This window comes from Nerophis ophidion, linkage group LG04 (assembly GCF_033978795.1).
Source record: "Nerophis ophidion isolate RoL-2023_Sa linkage group LG04, RoL_Noph_v1.0, whole genome shotgun sequence".
NCBI lineage: Eukaryota > Metazoa > Chordata > Actinopteri > Syngnathiformes > Syngnathidae > Nerophis > Nerophis ophidion.
Window position 1 is genome coordinate 62,568,891 of NC_084614.1, and position 13,499 is coordinate 62,582,389.

At 37.9% G+C, this 13,499-nt stretch overlaps 1 protein-coding gene across 2 annotated transcripts in view; it reads left to right on the forward strand.

The window, feature by feature from the left end:
- The window catches only part of rbm27 (RNA binding motif protein 27), a 40,067-nt gene extending 30,510 nt beyond the window's left edge, over nucleotides 1–9,557 (forward strand). For both annotated transcript variants that reach the window (XM_061898665.1, XM_061898666.1), the window contains exon 21: nucleotides 7,567–9,557. In XM_061898665.1, the coding sequence (XP_061754649.1) occupies nucleotides 7,567–7,665 (99 nt within the window). In that variant the 3' untranslated portion in view covers nucleotides 7,666–9,557. The remainder of the gene's footprint in view (nucleotides 1–7,566) is intronic.
- Nucleotides 9,558–13,499: the final 3,942 nt, after the last annotated feature.

Consider the following 13,499-nt stretch of genomic DNA (forward strand, 5'->3'; position numbering starts at 1 on the left):
TGGTTGAATAGTTAGTGTTGTCATTCTTAGTCGTGTACAATGAAATTATTACTACTTTTGGTAAGAATGTAACACTCAGAGTAATAATGTCGAAATGGGGCATATGATCTAAAATCTATCACAATCTATACATCTTCTTGTGATGACTATATATGCAATTATATATTATTTGGTGTACAAAAAATAATAGAACCATTTCAAATCAAGCTCCAAAGGCTCCTAATTTAGCTGCTGAAATATGTGGTAACATATTGTATTATTTCGAGTTATATTATTTTAACAACATTATAATTAGTCTACGTGATAATTTACAGTTAATATCGGGTTACTTTCCCTTGTAACATGGTTCTATCTACACATCTGTTAAAATGTAATAAGCACTTATTCTCCTGTTGTTTGCATACTCTACATAAGATTCGGGAGACACTACAAATTTGGGTATTTTATGAAATACAGCACTATTGGTCGTGTCAAATTTTTAAGATCATTGAGTCCATTTTGATCTTAATTATGATAGGACAAAAACAACAAAAAACTATCCATCCTCCTTTTTCTAACGCTTGTCCCTTTTGGGATCTCAGGGGTGCTGGAGTTTAGATTATCAGATATTTAATATTAAATTGAGCGCAGAGCTTGGTAGCCCCTGAACTAGGTGCCAAAGGGGAGGGGTTAAGAAGAAGGGGAAAGAGGGAGAATTTGGAGTGATTCACCTCAGGTTCCCTGTATAGATGGTAAATGGGTTGTACTTGTACAGCACTTTTCTACCCCTCTTTAAGGAGTCCAAAGCGCTTTGACAGTATTTCCACATTCGCCCATTCACACACACATTCACACACTGACAGCAGGAGCTGCCATGCAAGGCGCTTACCAGAACCCATCAGGAGCAAGGGTGAAGTGTCTTGCCCAAGGACACAACGGACGTGACTAGGGTGGTAGAAGGTGGGGATTGAACCAGTAACCCTCAGATTGCTGGCACAGCCACTCTACCAACTTCGCCACGCCATCTCCCTAGAACTATAAACCACCTATCAGTCAATCTATCAATGTTTATTTACATATCACAAGTATCTCAAAGGGCTGCACAAGCCACAATAACATCCTCGACTCAGATCCAACATCAGGACAAGAAAAAAACTTACCTAAAAACTTAAAATGTTCATAAAAGAGTACGGCAATAAAACTCTTCAAAATAAATCAAATAAAACCATATTCAAAAATAAAAACTATCAAAAACCTAAATTAACAAGTCAATGGGAGTTTAGCACAAGGCCACTTGAAAATGGACTACCTAAGAAACAGAATTTATAATCAGATCAAAGATATTTACAGCTAATATTGCCTCCAGTGGGGTTAGTGCATGTGTCTCACAATACGAAGGTCCTGAGTAGTCCTGGTTTTAATCTCGGGCTCGGGATTTTTCTGTGTAGAGTTTGCATGTCCTCCCTGTGAATGCGTGGGTTCCCTCCGGGTACTCCGACTTCCTCCCACCTCCAAAAACATGCACCTGGGGATACGTTGATTGGCAACACTAAATTGGCCCTAGTGTGTGGCTGTGAGTGTGAATGTTGTCTATTTGTGTTGGCTCCGTGATGAATTGATTAACCATTAAACAATTCATGTTACCATGAATTGATTAACATGGACCCCGACCGACTTAAACAAGTTGAAAAACTTATTCGGGTGTTACCATTTAGTGGTCAATTGTGCAGAATATGTACTGAACTGTGCAATCTACTAATACAAGTTTCAATCAATCAATCAATGAGGTGGAGACTTCCCCAGGCTGTACCCAGCCTACCGCCCGATTGTAGCCGAGATAGGCTCCAGCACCCCTCGTGATTCCAAAAGGGACAAGCGGTAGAAAATAAATGGATGGATGGATTACCTCCAGTAAGACCGACATTACTCACAGTCGGTGTCTGGAGCTTCTTTCTATTCAAGCACACCCTTAAAGTGCTACACCACAATCTGATGTAATGGCTGCATTTACAAAGGAAAGGTAGCTAATGGTTGGTTGTCGAGTGGTCCCTTTTTAACTCGGTCCAATATGTGCTGCCTTGCCCGTGGGTGACAGATGGCTTCCAGCCCACCTCCGACTTCAACTTTGATCACCAAGAGATTTCAAAGAAGAAAACAGCGCGCTATAGCAGCATGGCCTCTATTGACGTTTATATATTATCTCAGATGACTGCTGGCTGATATTACCGTATTTTGCCAACTATAGCACGCACCGGTGCACCCACTAAATGTTAGAAGAAAAACATTTTTCCCACATATTAGACACACCAGACTGTAAGCTACAGATGTATACATTACGATATTAGTTATTCACATTGTAAGATTCTGTAAATATTAATTAACATACTTTAATTGTTTCCAAACGGTGTCTGTAACACAGCAGTAAAATGGCCAATCGAACAAAACATAAGTCATTGTCATGGACCCTTTGCTGCGCAAGCTCGCTCTCCAATCAGCTAAACAGACTCAATAACTCCACAGTGACGTCTTGGTGAGTTTACAAAACCAAACCAAAACAAAAAGAAGCCATTTTAGGTTAATAATACTAACACTTGCACTAGTAAACGTGTTAGCGTACTAGCTAATGCCAACATAGCTAGCGTCATTACATGACGATAGCGTGTACAAATATGCATGAAAACTCCCTACAGACATTACACTTGGGATGGTTTAGTAAGTTTAAAACGCTTGAACTTACAAGTGTTGCTTGGAGCGATAAATGAAGAATCCATCCGAATAGAACTGCTATGAACGGCTAGAAATCTAACGACACTTGAGTTGAAAAAAAAAGAAAGCACTGCCAGTAAATGGAAGGACGCTGCAGGTACTTTTTTATTATAGTTGCCAGTAAAGAAAAATCTATTAATGAGCCGCTCCGTTTTTTAAGCTGCAGGATGCAAAGTGTTGGAAAAAAGTAGTGTCTTTTAGTCCGGAATTGACTGTACTATAGTAGGCTAGTGTTCTTGTTTATGAGTCATGCAGGTTTGACACCTGTGCTTTCAAAAAGTATTTAATGTGCTAAAGGGCTGATGTCATCAAATTATCTGATCGCTGCGTGAAAGTTTGGAATGTTTTCCTCGTAAGTTTCTCTCTCTCTCTGCGGCTCTCCTAAATTTTTCACCGAGCGACAATCCTCCGTGGAAAATCAGGGCACGCTCGTCAGAAGCAAAGAGCATCTTTCGCCTCCCCGGGATGACCGTCTGGAGGAATCGCTTTAGTGTTTCTTTTTTCTTGCTCTTTACAGATTTTCGGGCTCGGGTTAAGATATTGTGTTAAGATATTTTGTTACAGTGGTACCACACGCACACACACACACACACACACAATCACACACACACACAATCACACACACACACACACTGACTGTGTGCTAAAGTGACGTAATAGTCGAATGTGTCAAAGTATTCACGCAAAAAACACTTTTGGCGAAGATCATTTAGTGCAGGGATGTCAAACTCCTTTTCATTGAGGGCCACATCGCAGTTATGGCCGCTTGTATGATATGAATTTGCCTCTGGATTTCAATTTTAATTGTATGTATATCCATCCATCAATCCATCTTCTACCGCTTATTCCCTTTGGGGTCGCCAGGCCACTGGTGCCTATCTCAGCTACACCCAGACAAGTTGCCACCTCATCGCAATATATATATATATATATATATATATATATATATATATATAAATATATATATATATATATATATACACACACACACACACACAGGACTGTCTCTCAAAATTAGAATATTGTGATAAAGTCCTTTATTTTCTGTAATGCAACTAAAAACATAAAAATGTCATACATTCTGGATTCATAGAGGCAATCAGCCTGGGGCATTTCTGAGGTGTTAATGGATGCCCAGGATGCTTCAATAGCGGCCTTTAATGATTTTATTTTCCAGCATGATCTGGCACCTGCCCACAGTGCCAAAACCACCAGTAACTGGTGTACTGGCCCAATACTGTCCTCAATTGTCCTGCCAACTCCCCTAACCTGAACCACATAGAGAATTTGTGGGGTATTGTGAAGAAGAAGCTGAAAGACACCAGACCTAATAATGCAAATGAGCTAAAGGCCGCTTTTGAAGCATCCTGGGCATCCATAACACCTCAGAAATGCCACAGAGCTGATTGCCTCCATGCAATGCCGCATTGATGCAGTAATCCGTGCAAAAGGATTCCCAACCAAGTACTGAGTGCATTAATTGACATTTTCCAATGTTTGATTTTGTTTTGCTGTTATAAATCTTTTTTTTTACTTGGTCTTAGGAAAAATTCCTTTTTTTTTTTTTTAGATAGGATTTTTGAGTTTTCTTAAGCTGTATGCCATAATCAGCAATATTAAAATAATTAAGGGCTTGCAATATTTCAGTTGATGTTTAATGAATCCAGGATGTATGACATTTTCATGTTTTTAGTTGCCCAGCCATCCATCCATTTTCTACCGCTTATTCCGGCGGGGGGCGCTGGTGCCTATCTCAACTACAATCGGGCGGAAGGCGGGGTAAACCCTGGACAAGTCGTCACCTCATTGCAGGTTTTTAGTTGCATTACAGAAAATAAAGGACTTTATCACAATATTCAAATTTTCTGAGACAATCCTGTATATATATACAAACCCTGTTTCCTATATATACAAACCCCGTTTCCATATGAGTTGGAAAAATGTGTTAGATGTAAATATAAACAGAATACAATGATTTGCAAATCCTTTTCAACCCATAATCAGTTGAATGCACTACAAAGACAAGATATTTGATGTTCCAACTCATACACTTTTTTTTTGTTGCAAATAATAATTAACTTAGAATTTCATGGCTGCCACACGTGCCAAAGTAGTTAAGAAAGGGCATGTTCACCACTGTGTTACATCACCTTTTCTTTTAACAACATTCAATAAACGTTTGGGAACTGAGGAAACGAATTGTTGAAGCTTTGAAAGTGGAATTATTTACCATTCTTGCTTGATGTACAGCTTAAGTTGTTCAACAGTTCGGGGTCTTGTTGTCATATTTTACGCTACATAATGCGCCACGCATTTTCGATGGGAGACAGGTCTGGACTGCAGGCGGGCCAGGAAAGTACCCCCACTCTTTTACTATGAAGGCACGCTGTTGTAACACATGGCTTGGCATTGTTTTGCTGAAATAAGCAGGAGCGTCCATGATAACGTTGCTTGGATGACAACATATGTTGCTCCAAAACCTGTATGGACCATTCAGCAATAATGGTGCCTTCACAAATGTGTAAGTTACCCATGCCTTGGCCACTAATACACCTCCATACCATCAGAGATGCTGGCTTTTGAACTTTGTGCCTATAACAATCCGGATGGTTATTTTCCTCTTTGTTTCAGAGCACATCACGTCCACAGTTTCCAAATATAATTTGAAATGTGGACTCGTCAAACCACAGAACACTTTTCCACTCTGCATCAGTCCATCTTAGATGAGCTCTGGCCCAGCGAAGCCGGCGGCGTTCCTGGGTCTTGTTGATAAATGGCTTTCCCTTTGCATAGTAGAGTTTTAACTCGCACTTACAGATGTAGCTACCAACTGTAGTTACTGACAGTGGTTTTATGAAGTGTTCCTGAGCCCATGTGGGGATATCCTTTACACACTGATGTCGGTTTTTGATGCAGTACCGCCTGAGGGATCAAAGGTCTGTAATATCATCGCTTACGTGCAGTGATTTCTCCAGATTCTCTGAACCTTTTGATGATTTTACGGATTGTAGATGGTAAAATCCCTAAATTCCTTGCAATAGCTCGTTGAGAAATGTTGTTCTAAAACTGTTCGACAATTTGCTTACAAAGTGGTGACCCTCGCCCCATCCTTGTTTGTGAATTACTTAGCATTTCATGGAAGCTGCTTTTATACCCAAACATGGCACCCAACTGTTCCCAATTAGCCTGCACACCCGTGGGATGTTCCAAATAAGTGTTTGATGAGCATTCCTCAACTTTATCAGTATTTATTGCCACCTTACCCAACTTCTTTGTCACGTGTTGCTGGCATCAAATTCTGAAGTTAATGATTATTTGCAAAAAAAGAATTGTTTATCAGTTTGAACATCAGATATGTTGTCTTTGTAGTGCATTCAATTGAATATGGGTTGAAAATGATTTGCAAATCATTGTATTCCATTTATATTTACAACTAACACAATTTCCCAACTCATATGGAAACAGGGTTTGTGTGTGTGTGTGTGTATGTATGTATGTATGTATGTATGTATGTATGTATGTATGTATGTATATATATATATATATACACATATATATATATATATATATATATAATGTGTATATTTATTTTAAATAGACTGTAGATTTTACAGTAATAACTTAACTGTGTTACTGTAAAATAGTGTTGTTGTTTTTTTGTTTTTTTTTACTACTTTTTACGGTAAATGGAGAAACTGGGGGGTTATTTGCCAGAATTTATACTATTAAATTTACATTGGTTTTTACAACATTATATTAATGGAAAAACCGTACAAGCTATATTTTTTATTCTGGCAATTTAGTTGCCAGTTTTTCTACCGTAAAAACAAATGTACCGTCTTTCCAGTTACAGTAAAACACCGTTCAAAACAACCTCAGATTTTACAGTCAAAAACTGGCATCTCTGCCAATTTTAACACAAAAACAGTAGTATTTTTTTTTTAAATTTACAGTAATTTGCTGTAAAGAACAATGTAACATTTATTGTAATTTTTATTAATTAGATGAATATTGTTCTGTAAATTTAAGTAATTTTATTTAGACAAATACATGTTTGGAAAGTATAATATCCCCTCTTAAGGCCCAAGCTGTTTGTTTACATGCTTTTTTAAATTTATTTTCGCTATTTGGGCTTATTGGACCCTAATTACAATAAAAACTAAAAATAATCTTTTTATATGATGTACATAGTCCATACGTAGATATGTGTCCTTCATGTTTAGTGACACGCTAATTCTTATTTTTAACCTTTTTTTCCAAATACTCTTCTGACACCACCAGATGGCAGTATAAGTGTCCACACAAGCCGCCCTAAGACCCAATTCAGTTATGTACACAATTTAGGAAATAAGAATTAAAAGGTGCTGTCCACGCTTGTTGCCACTGAGGCTTTTAGAGGGTATCCTCTAAAGGCCTAAGTGGTTCCTTGTAATATTTGCTGCAATAATGGATATTATTAAAGTTTAAAAGGCATGCAATTTCAAGCAGTACATATATTTTTTCTGTCAAAATGAAAAAAAATTATTACGTTTAGTGAGAAAATATTAAGTACTTCTTTGACACATTTCCAAGTGTTTGCAGGCCATATTTGGGCCCCAGGGCCATGAGTTTGACACCTCAGATTTAGAGGGTTCGAGCATTAGTTGATAACTTCGAAAGAAAGGAGCACAATCAACACTAAGGTTATCTTGTCCCAGAGTCTCCATTTTGCTGCAAAAGCCCCTCAGTCTCCTTTTGGATAAAAACCTCCTCTTGCATTGATTTTGGTCACGGATGCTTCTGTTAGCCCATGTCAAACTTTGCTTTGTTGTCATTCGCCAGCAAAAGGAAGGCGGCTCTTATTTACCCGGCGAGGAAGAAGAGGAGGAAGAAGACGAGGACGAAGACGACAAGTACGAGAGCCGATCTTGGAGACGATGAAGCGGCGACCCGAGGACCTTTTTTGTCTCTTCCTCAGTATTTTCAAACGAGTCATTTCGACGACTAAGCAGAAGTCTTCTTTTCTTTCCGAGCGTTTTCTTTCTTGGAGAGTTTCCTCCACTCCACAGCATCTCCCTGGTGCTGAGAAAGGTGTTGTTGGACGTAGAAAAAGTAAATACCTGGAGTGAGGGCTGTCAGTAATGCACAACATTTGTGTCTACTGTGAAAAGGTATTTTTATACATACTGTATTTAATTCACTAAATCTAAATGATAATTGTGACCCTCACTCAAGTCTTCATCACTTTATTTATTTTTCTCTCCTTTCCCCCCCACCCCCCCTGAGCCACCCCGCAGTTACGACAAAGTTTACACCTCGTAAATATTCACGCAAGGGTCACATGACCCATGCTTCCTTCCGGTCCTCGACTAGACACAGAGTGAATGTAAAAGCAAGATAACCCCTTTTTTTTGGAAATGACTTTATTTTGTACACTTTTAAAATGTACTTAAGAGGAATTAATATAGTTTTTTTCCCCCCCATTTTAATCTGTGTGGTCCAAAAAACAAACATTTTGAAGCAGTTCAGCTCCCTTTTATTTAAAAAAAAATGTTTTAAGCCAAAATTACAACCAAGCTTCACTTTTTTGTTAGTTTTTTCTGTCACTTTAATTTGATTACGACACTTTTGAAGCATTTATGTCCGTCAAAGAAGGCCCGCTATACATTTCTTCTGTATTTCTACTAGCATTTTATTTTAATTTAATATATCAGCTGGGATAGGCTCCAGCACCCCCCTGCTACCCCAAAAGGGCCAAGCGGTAGAAAATGGATGAATGGATATCATCAAAAACTGCAGATTTGTTTTGCTTTTTTCCCTTAATTTTGCTCCCATTTTGATTTAATTGGCTGGACAAAAAAAGAACTAAGAACTTAAAAAAAACCTTTTGAAACAGTAGCAGTCACATTTTATTAAATCTGTCCTTAAAAAAAAAAACACAGTTTACATTTTTTGGGACTTTTTATTGGATATCGTAACAAAAAAAATTGTAATGTCCATTTTTTTTTTCTCAAAAACTATTTTTTTTGCCCCTGTGTTCCTTTTAATTATATTTAATTGTGTCTGGTCGGGCAAACAACTTAAAAACTATTCCAGTCACATTTTTAATTCATTTGTTGTTAAAATTCCTTTAAAAAATGGTGGTAAAAAACATTCCTTGAATTTTCATATCTGGCAAAGAAAAAAAGGACAATTAGTCATCCAAATATGTTAATGTCTTTGAATGAATTGTTTTTAATTGCAAGAGAAGGAATGCAATTATTTTTTTTTCCTAATTCTAACAGTTCCCACACACCCTGATGAAGAGTCACATGTTTTTGAGTTTGGAGTGAAAAAACAAAATAATATTTATTTGCTTTCCGGCATGCTAAGTCCATTTCACAATTTTGATGACTTCATCACACGGTCACGGTTTGTTTTAAAAGAACGGCTGAGTGAACTTTCCCACTTTTCTTTTGTACTACTACTACTACTACTACTACTACTGTACGCTATATGCCGTAGTGCAAAGAAACAAAAATGTATGTTTATCTGATGAAAGTTTTGCGATTTGTTACTGTTTATATTGCCAGGACGTGGCTGTATTTTTCTTCATGTATTATTTTTCTTTGTAAAAAGATGGATTTCTAATTTACTATATAGCATGTTTGCTTTTGCCAATAAAGATGAAGGAATGGGCTGCTCGGGGAGGGAGAAAAGATCAAAGAAAGAAGGGATTCAAAAAAGAAAGAAAAAAGATTGAATTTGGGCAATAAAAAAACTAAACAAAATATTGGCAAATATAAAAAAAAAAAAAGCAGGCAAAAGCATTCCAAGAAAATATCATCTTTAAATGATTGTGCTGTCTTTTGTTTTTGCACTTCAGACATTTTAGTTGATGCCAGAGAAAGTGATCACACCATAACAGATACACACACACACACGTTTTATTATGGAATATTATTGCGCCCCCTATGCAACACCATTTAGACCACCCTTTCTAGATTTATAAAGATTTGTATTTACAACAATAATATATACATACCATGCAAATATAAAACAGCTTGTTGTGAATTATGAGTCGGAATTTCACAAGAAAAACTTTGAATTTTGGTAGTATTATAAATATAAGTTGTCATTTTGCTTGACTCAAGTCAAAATATTACAAGAAAAACATTTGTGCAATGATAAAAGTTGGAATTTTACTCCAGAACAGTCGCGGTTTTACAAGAAAAGCTTAACATTTTGACAATTTTATGAAAATAATTTTACTCGGTAAAAGTCACACTTTTGTAAGAAAACTTAAAAAATTTGGCCTGTATAATAATTTTGCTTGGCAAAATGATGAAAAATGTCATTTTACTCAAAAAATTTCACTGTTTTACATGAACAAAAAAATGGCAGTATTGTGATAAAATTCAGAATTGTATATGACAAATGTCTCCATTTTGCATTAAAAAGTAATAATTTTAATAGAAAATATTGCAATATCACAGAAACAAAGAATATGAGAAATTGTTCCCAATTTTATAAGAAAAAAGTTGACATTGTAAGAAAAGGACTGCCCTCACTTCATTTTTTTTTGGTTTGTAATTGGTTTTTAATCTTCATTTTTTAGTTCAAGTTATTACAGTATGTCTCCATATACATATTTTTTTAAACACATTTTGGCCAAAGGGGACGCATTTTAATTTATTACGTATGTTATTACATATGTTGGCCAGAGGCGGAGCACTTCACATTTTTACACACTTGTTATTTCATATGTTGACGTGTTTCTCTGAAACTAAATTAAATGAAAGTGTTTCTGACTCAGAGATAGAGATAGAAAACTTCTTGGTCATCAGAAAGGACAGGAATAAACATGGTGGTGGTGTTGGTATGTACAGTATATTCACCAGGATATTAAATACATAACTCGCTCTGATCTTAACCACAATGCCCTTGAATCTGTGTGGGCAGAATTCAAATTCACAAACGCTAAGCTGGTACTGATAGGGATTGTATACAGACCTCCTAATCAGAGCGATATCTATGGTGCTCTTGAAGAGTGCTTAGCTGGTGTAGACAACGTGGAGAAAATTATAACTGGAGATCTGAACACAGATATTCAATGCAGAGATGCGCCTGTCCTCAAATCTTACACCAAGTTCTGTAATCTGCACGCTCTCTCCCAGCTAATAACACTTCCCACATGGGTGTATGATTCCACCCAAACAACCATAGATCTCATCTTCACATCAGACCAGCATAACATAAAAAATAGTGGGGTCATGATCTGTGGTCTTAGCGACCACTATATATCCTTCTGCACGCGCAAAATAACTTAACCCAAAGCCAATGGCCACATAACAGCTCAATCCAGATCCCTTCAAACATACTCCAGTGATAATTTCAACCTTAAATTAGGTGAGTGGGACTGGTCCCCTGTGCTCACAAGCAACCTGGTTGAAGATGCTTAGGATCGCTTCATAACAGCGTTCCTAGCGATACTAAATGATATGGCTCCCGTGAAGACAGTCAGGATCAAAGCCCGCTCTGAACCATGAATCAATCCAGACCTATTAGCTGCCATAAAAGACAGAGACAGAAAATACTTCGAATACCAAAAGTGTAAAACCGAAGTAAATAAACAACCCAATAATAACCTCAAATCTCTCCTTTCAACGCAATAAATTAAGAAATAAGACAAACAAACTGACTAAATCCTTAAGAAAAAATTACATCAACGACAAAATTGAGGAACACACAAATAAACCAGATGAGCTCTGGAAAATTCTCAACAACCAGCTTCCTGGATGCAGCCAGAAACTTAAAACCAGACTCATCAACATCCAGGAGGGTGACTCCCTCATTACAGACAAAATGGAGGTAGCAAGCAGACTTAACACCTTTTTCACCAGCATAGCCACAACTCTCGTTAACAAGCTGTCCCACCACTTTGGTCGCTTTGGTGTAGAACACATTAAAGCCTTCTACAGGAAGCTAGGAGTAATCAACAACAATTTCAAATTAGAAATGGACTCAGCTGACGAGGTGCCTAATATCCCCTCCAGATTCTTCATGGACTCTGCCACCACCATTGCCCCAATAATCACACGTATAATAAACCTCTCAATCAAACAAGGCCAAGTACCCAAGGATTTCAAGACAGCAAGAGTAACCCCCCTTTATAAAAAAGGAAGCAAATTCGAACCTGGTAACTACAGACCTGTTTCTATTCTCAGTTCCATTTCGAAAGTCATGGAAAAAATAGTTAATGAACAGGTTGATAGATACCTTGCTACTAATAAACTAATGTACAAATTCCAATCCAGCTTCAGAACTAACCACTCCACTGACACATGCCTTCTCTATATGACCGACCACATCATAATGAGGTGGACTCGGGAAACTACTCATCGAGCTGGATGCAATCTTACTTGGAGGGGAGGAAACAGGTGGTAGAGGTGAACAGCACCGTTTCCCCTCCCCTCTCAGTAAGCTGTGGAGTCCCCCAAGGCAGTGTACTAGGACCTTTACTGTTCCTAATATAAGTAAATGACATGCCAGCAGTATGCGACTGTGAATTGTTCTTGTTTGCGGATGACTCGGTGGAACAATTCCTCAGTGCTGAACTCCTTAATATTTGCACCTGGCTCGCTGACAACAAGCTATCCATACACTTAGGTAAAACGGAATCCATCCTATTTGGGTCCCATATCAAACTTAAGAAAGTCAGTGACTTCACTATAAAAGTGGGTGACATTGTTATCACCAGGAAAGATGAGATCACCTACCTAGGTTCCATTCTAGAGGCTAAACTTTCCTGTGATAAAATGGCAACCAAGGTAATCAAAAAGGTCAACCAAATAACGAGATTCCTCGACAGAATCTCCTCTCTGGTCAACAAAAGCACCTTGAAGATTCTAACGGGAACTCTCATTCAACCCTTTTTCGATTACGCTTGCACATCCTGGTACGCCAGCTCCCCCCAAACCCTCAAATCTAGACTCTAAACATTCCAGAACAAGCTACTCCGGTTACTTTTAAACCTCCACCCCAGATCACACCTCACTCCAAACTACTTCTCCAAAGTGGGCTGGCTCAGGGTGGAGGACAGAGTAAAACAACTTGCACTGAGCCTAGTCTATAAAATCCACTACACCTCCCTGATACCGAAGTACATGTCAAACTACTTTAACGTAAATGACCGCCATAACCACAACACCAGGGGGAGCTCCACAAACCACATTAGACCCAGATTCCTATCCTCCTTCAAAACCGCTCTAAAACAACACCTCCAGGCAACTTCAACACTTTACTAATACCCTCCTCCATTCACATCTCATCTCCCCGGATTATAAATCACCTAATGTAAATAATTAAATGTACTTCTAATGTATATACTTGTTCTGATGCTATCTGAACTCACTATGTTCTCTGCTGGCTGTACATATCCTACTAAGTAAAATCCTACACTGTTGCAATGTCCATTTCTCTGTCGATTCAATTACTGATGACTGAAGTACTGATGTCCACCAAAGCTCCTCATCCCACCCCCAGATTGTAAATAATGTAAATAATTCAATGTACATACTATGATGATTAACCTGTGTGATGACTGTATTATGCTGATAGTATATATTTGTACCATGAATTGATTAACGTGGACCCCGACTTAAACAAGTTGAAAAACTTATTCGGGTGTTACCATTTAGTGGTCAATTGTACGGAATATGTTCTGAATGGTGCAATCACCAGGGGTGCAAATGAGACATTCTCTATTAGATGAAATGGTTTTCCGTATTGGGACC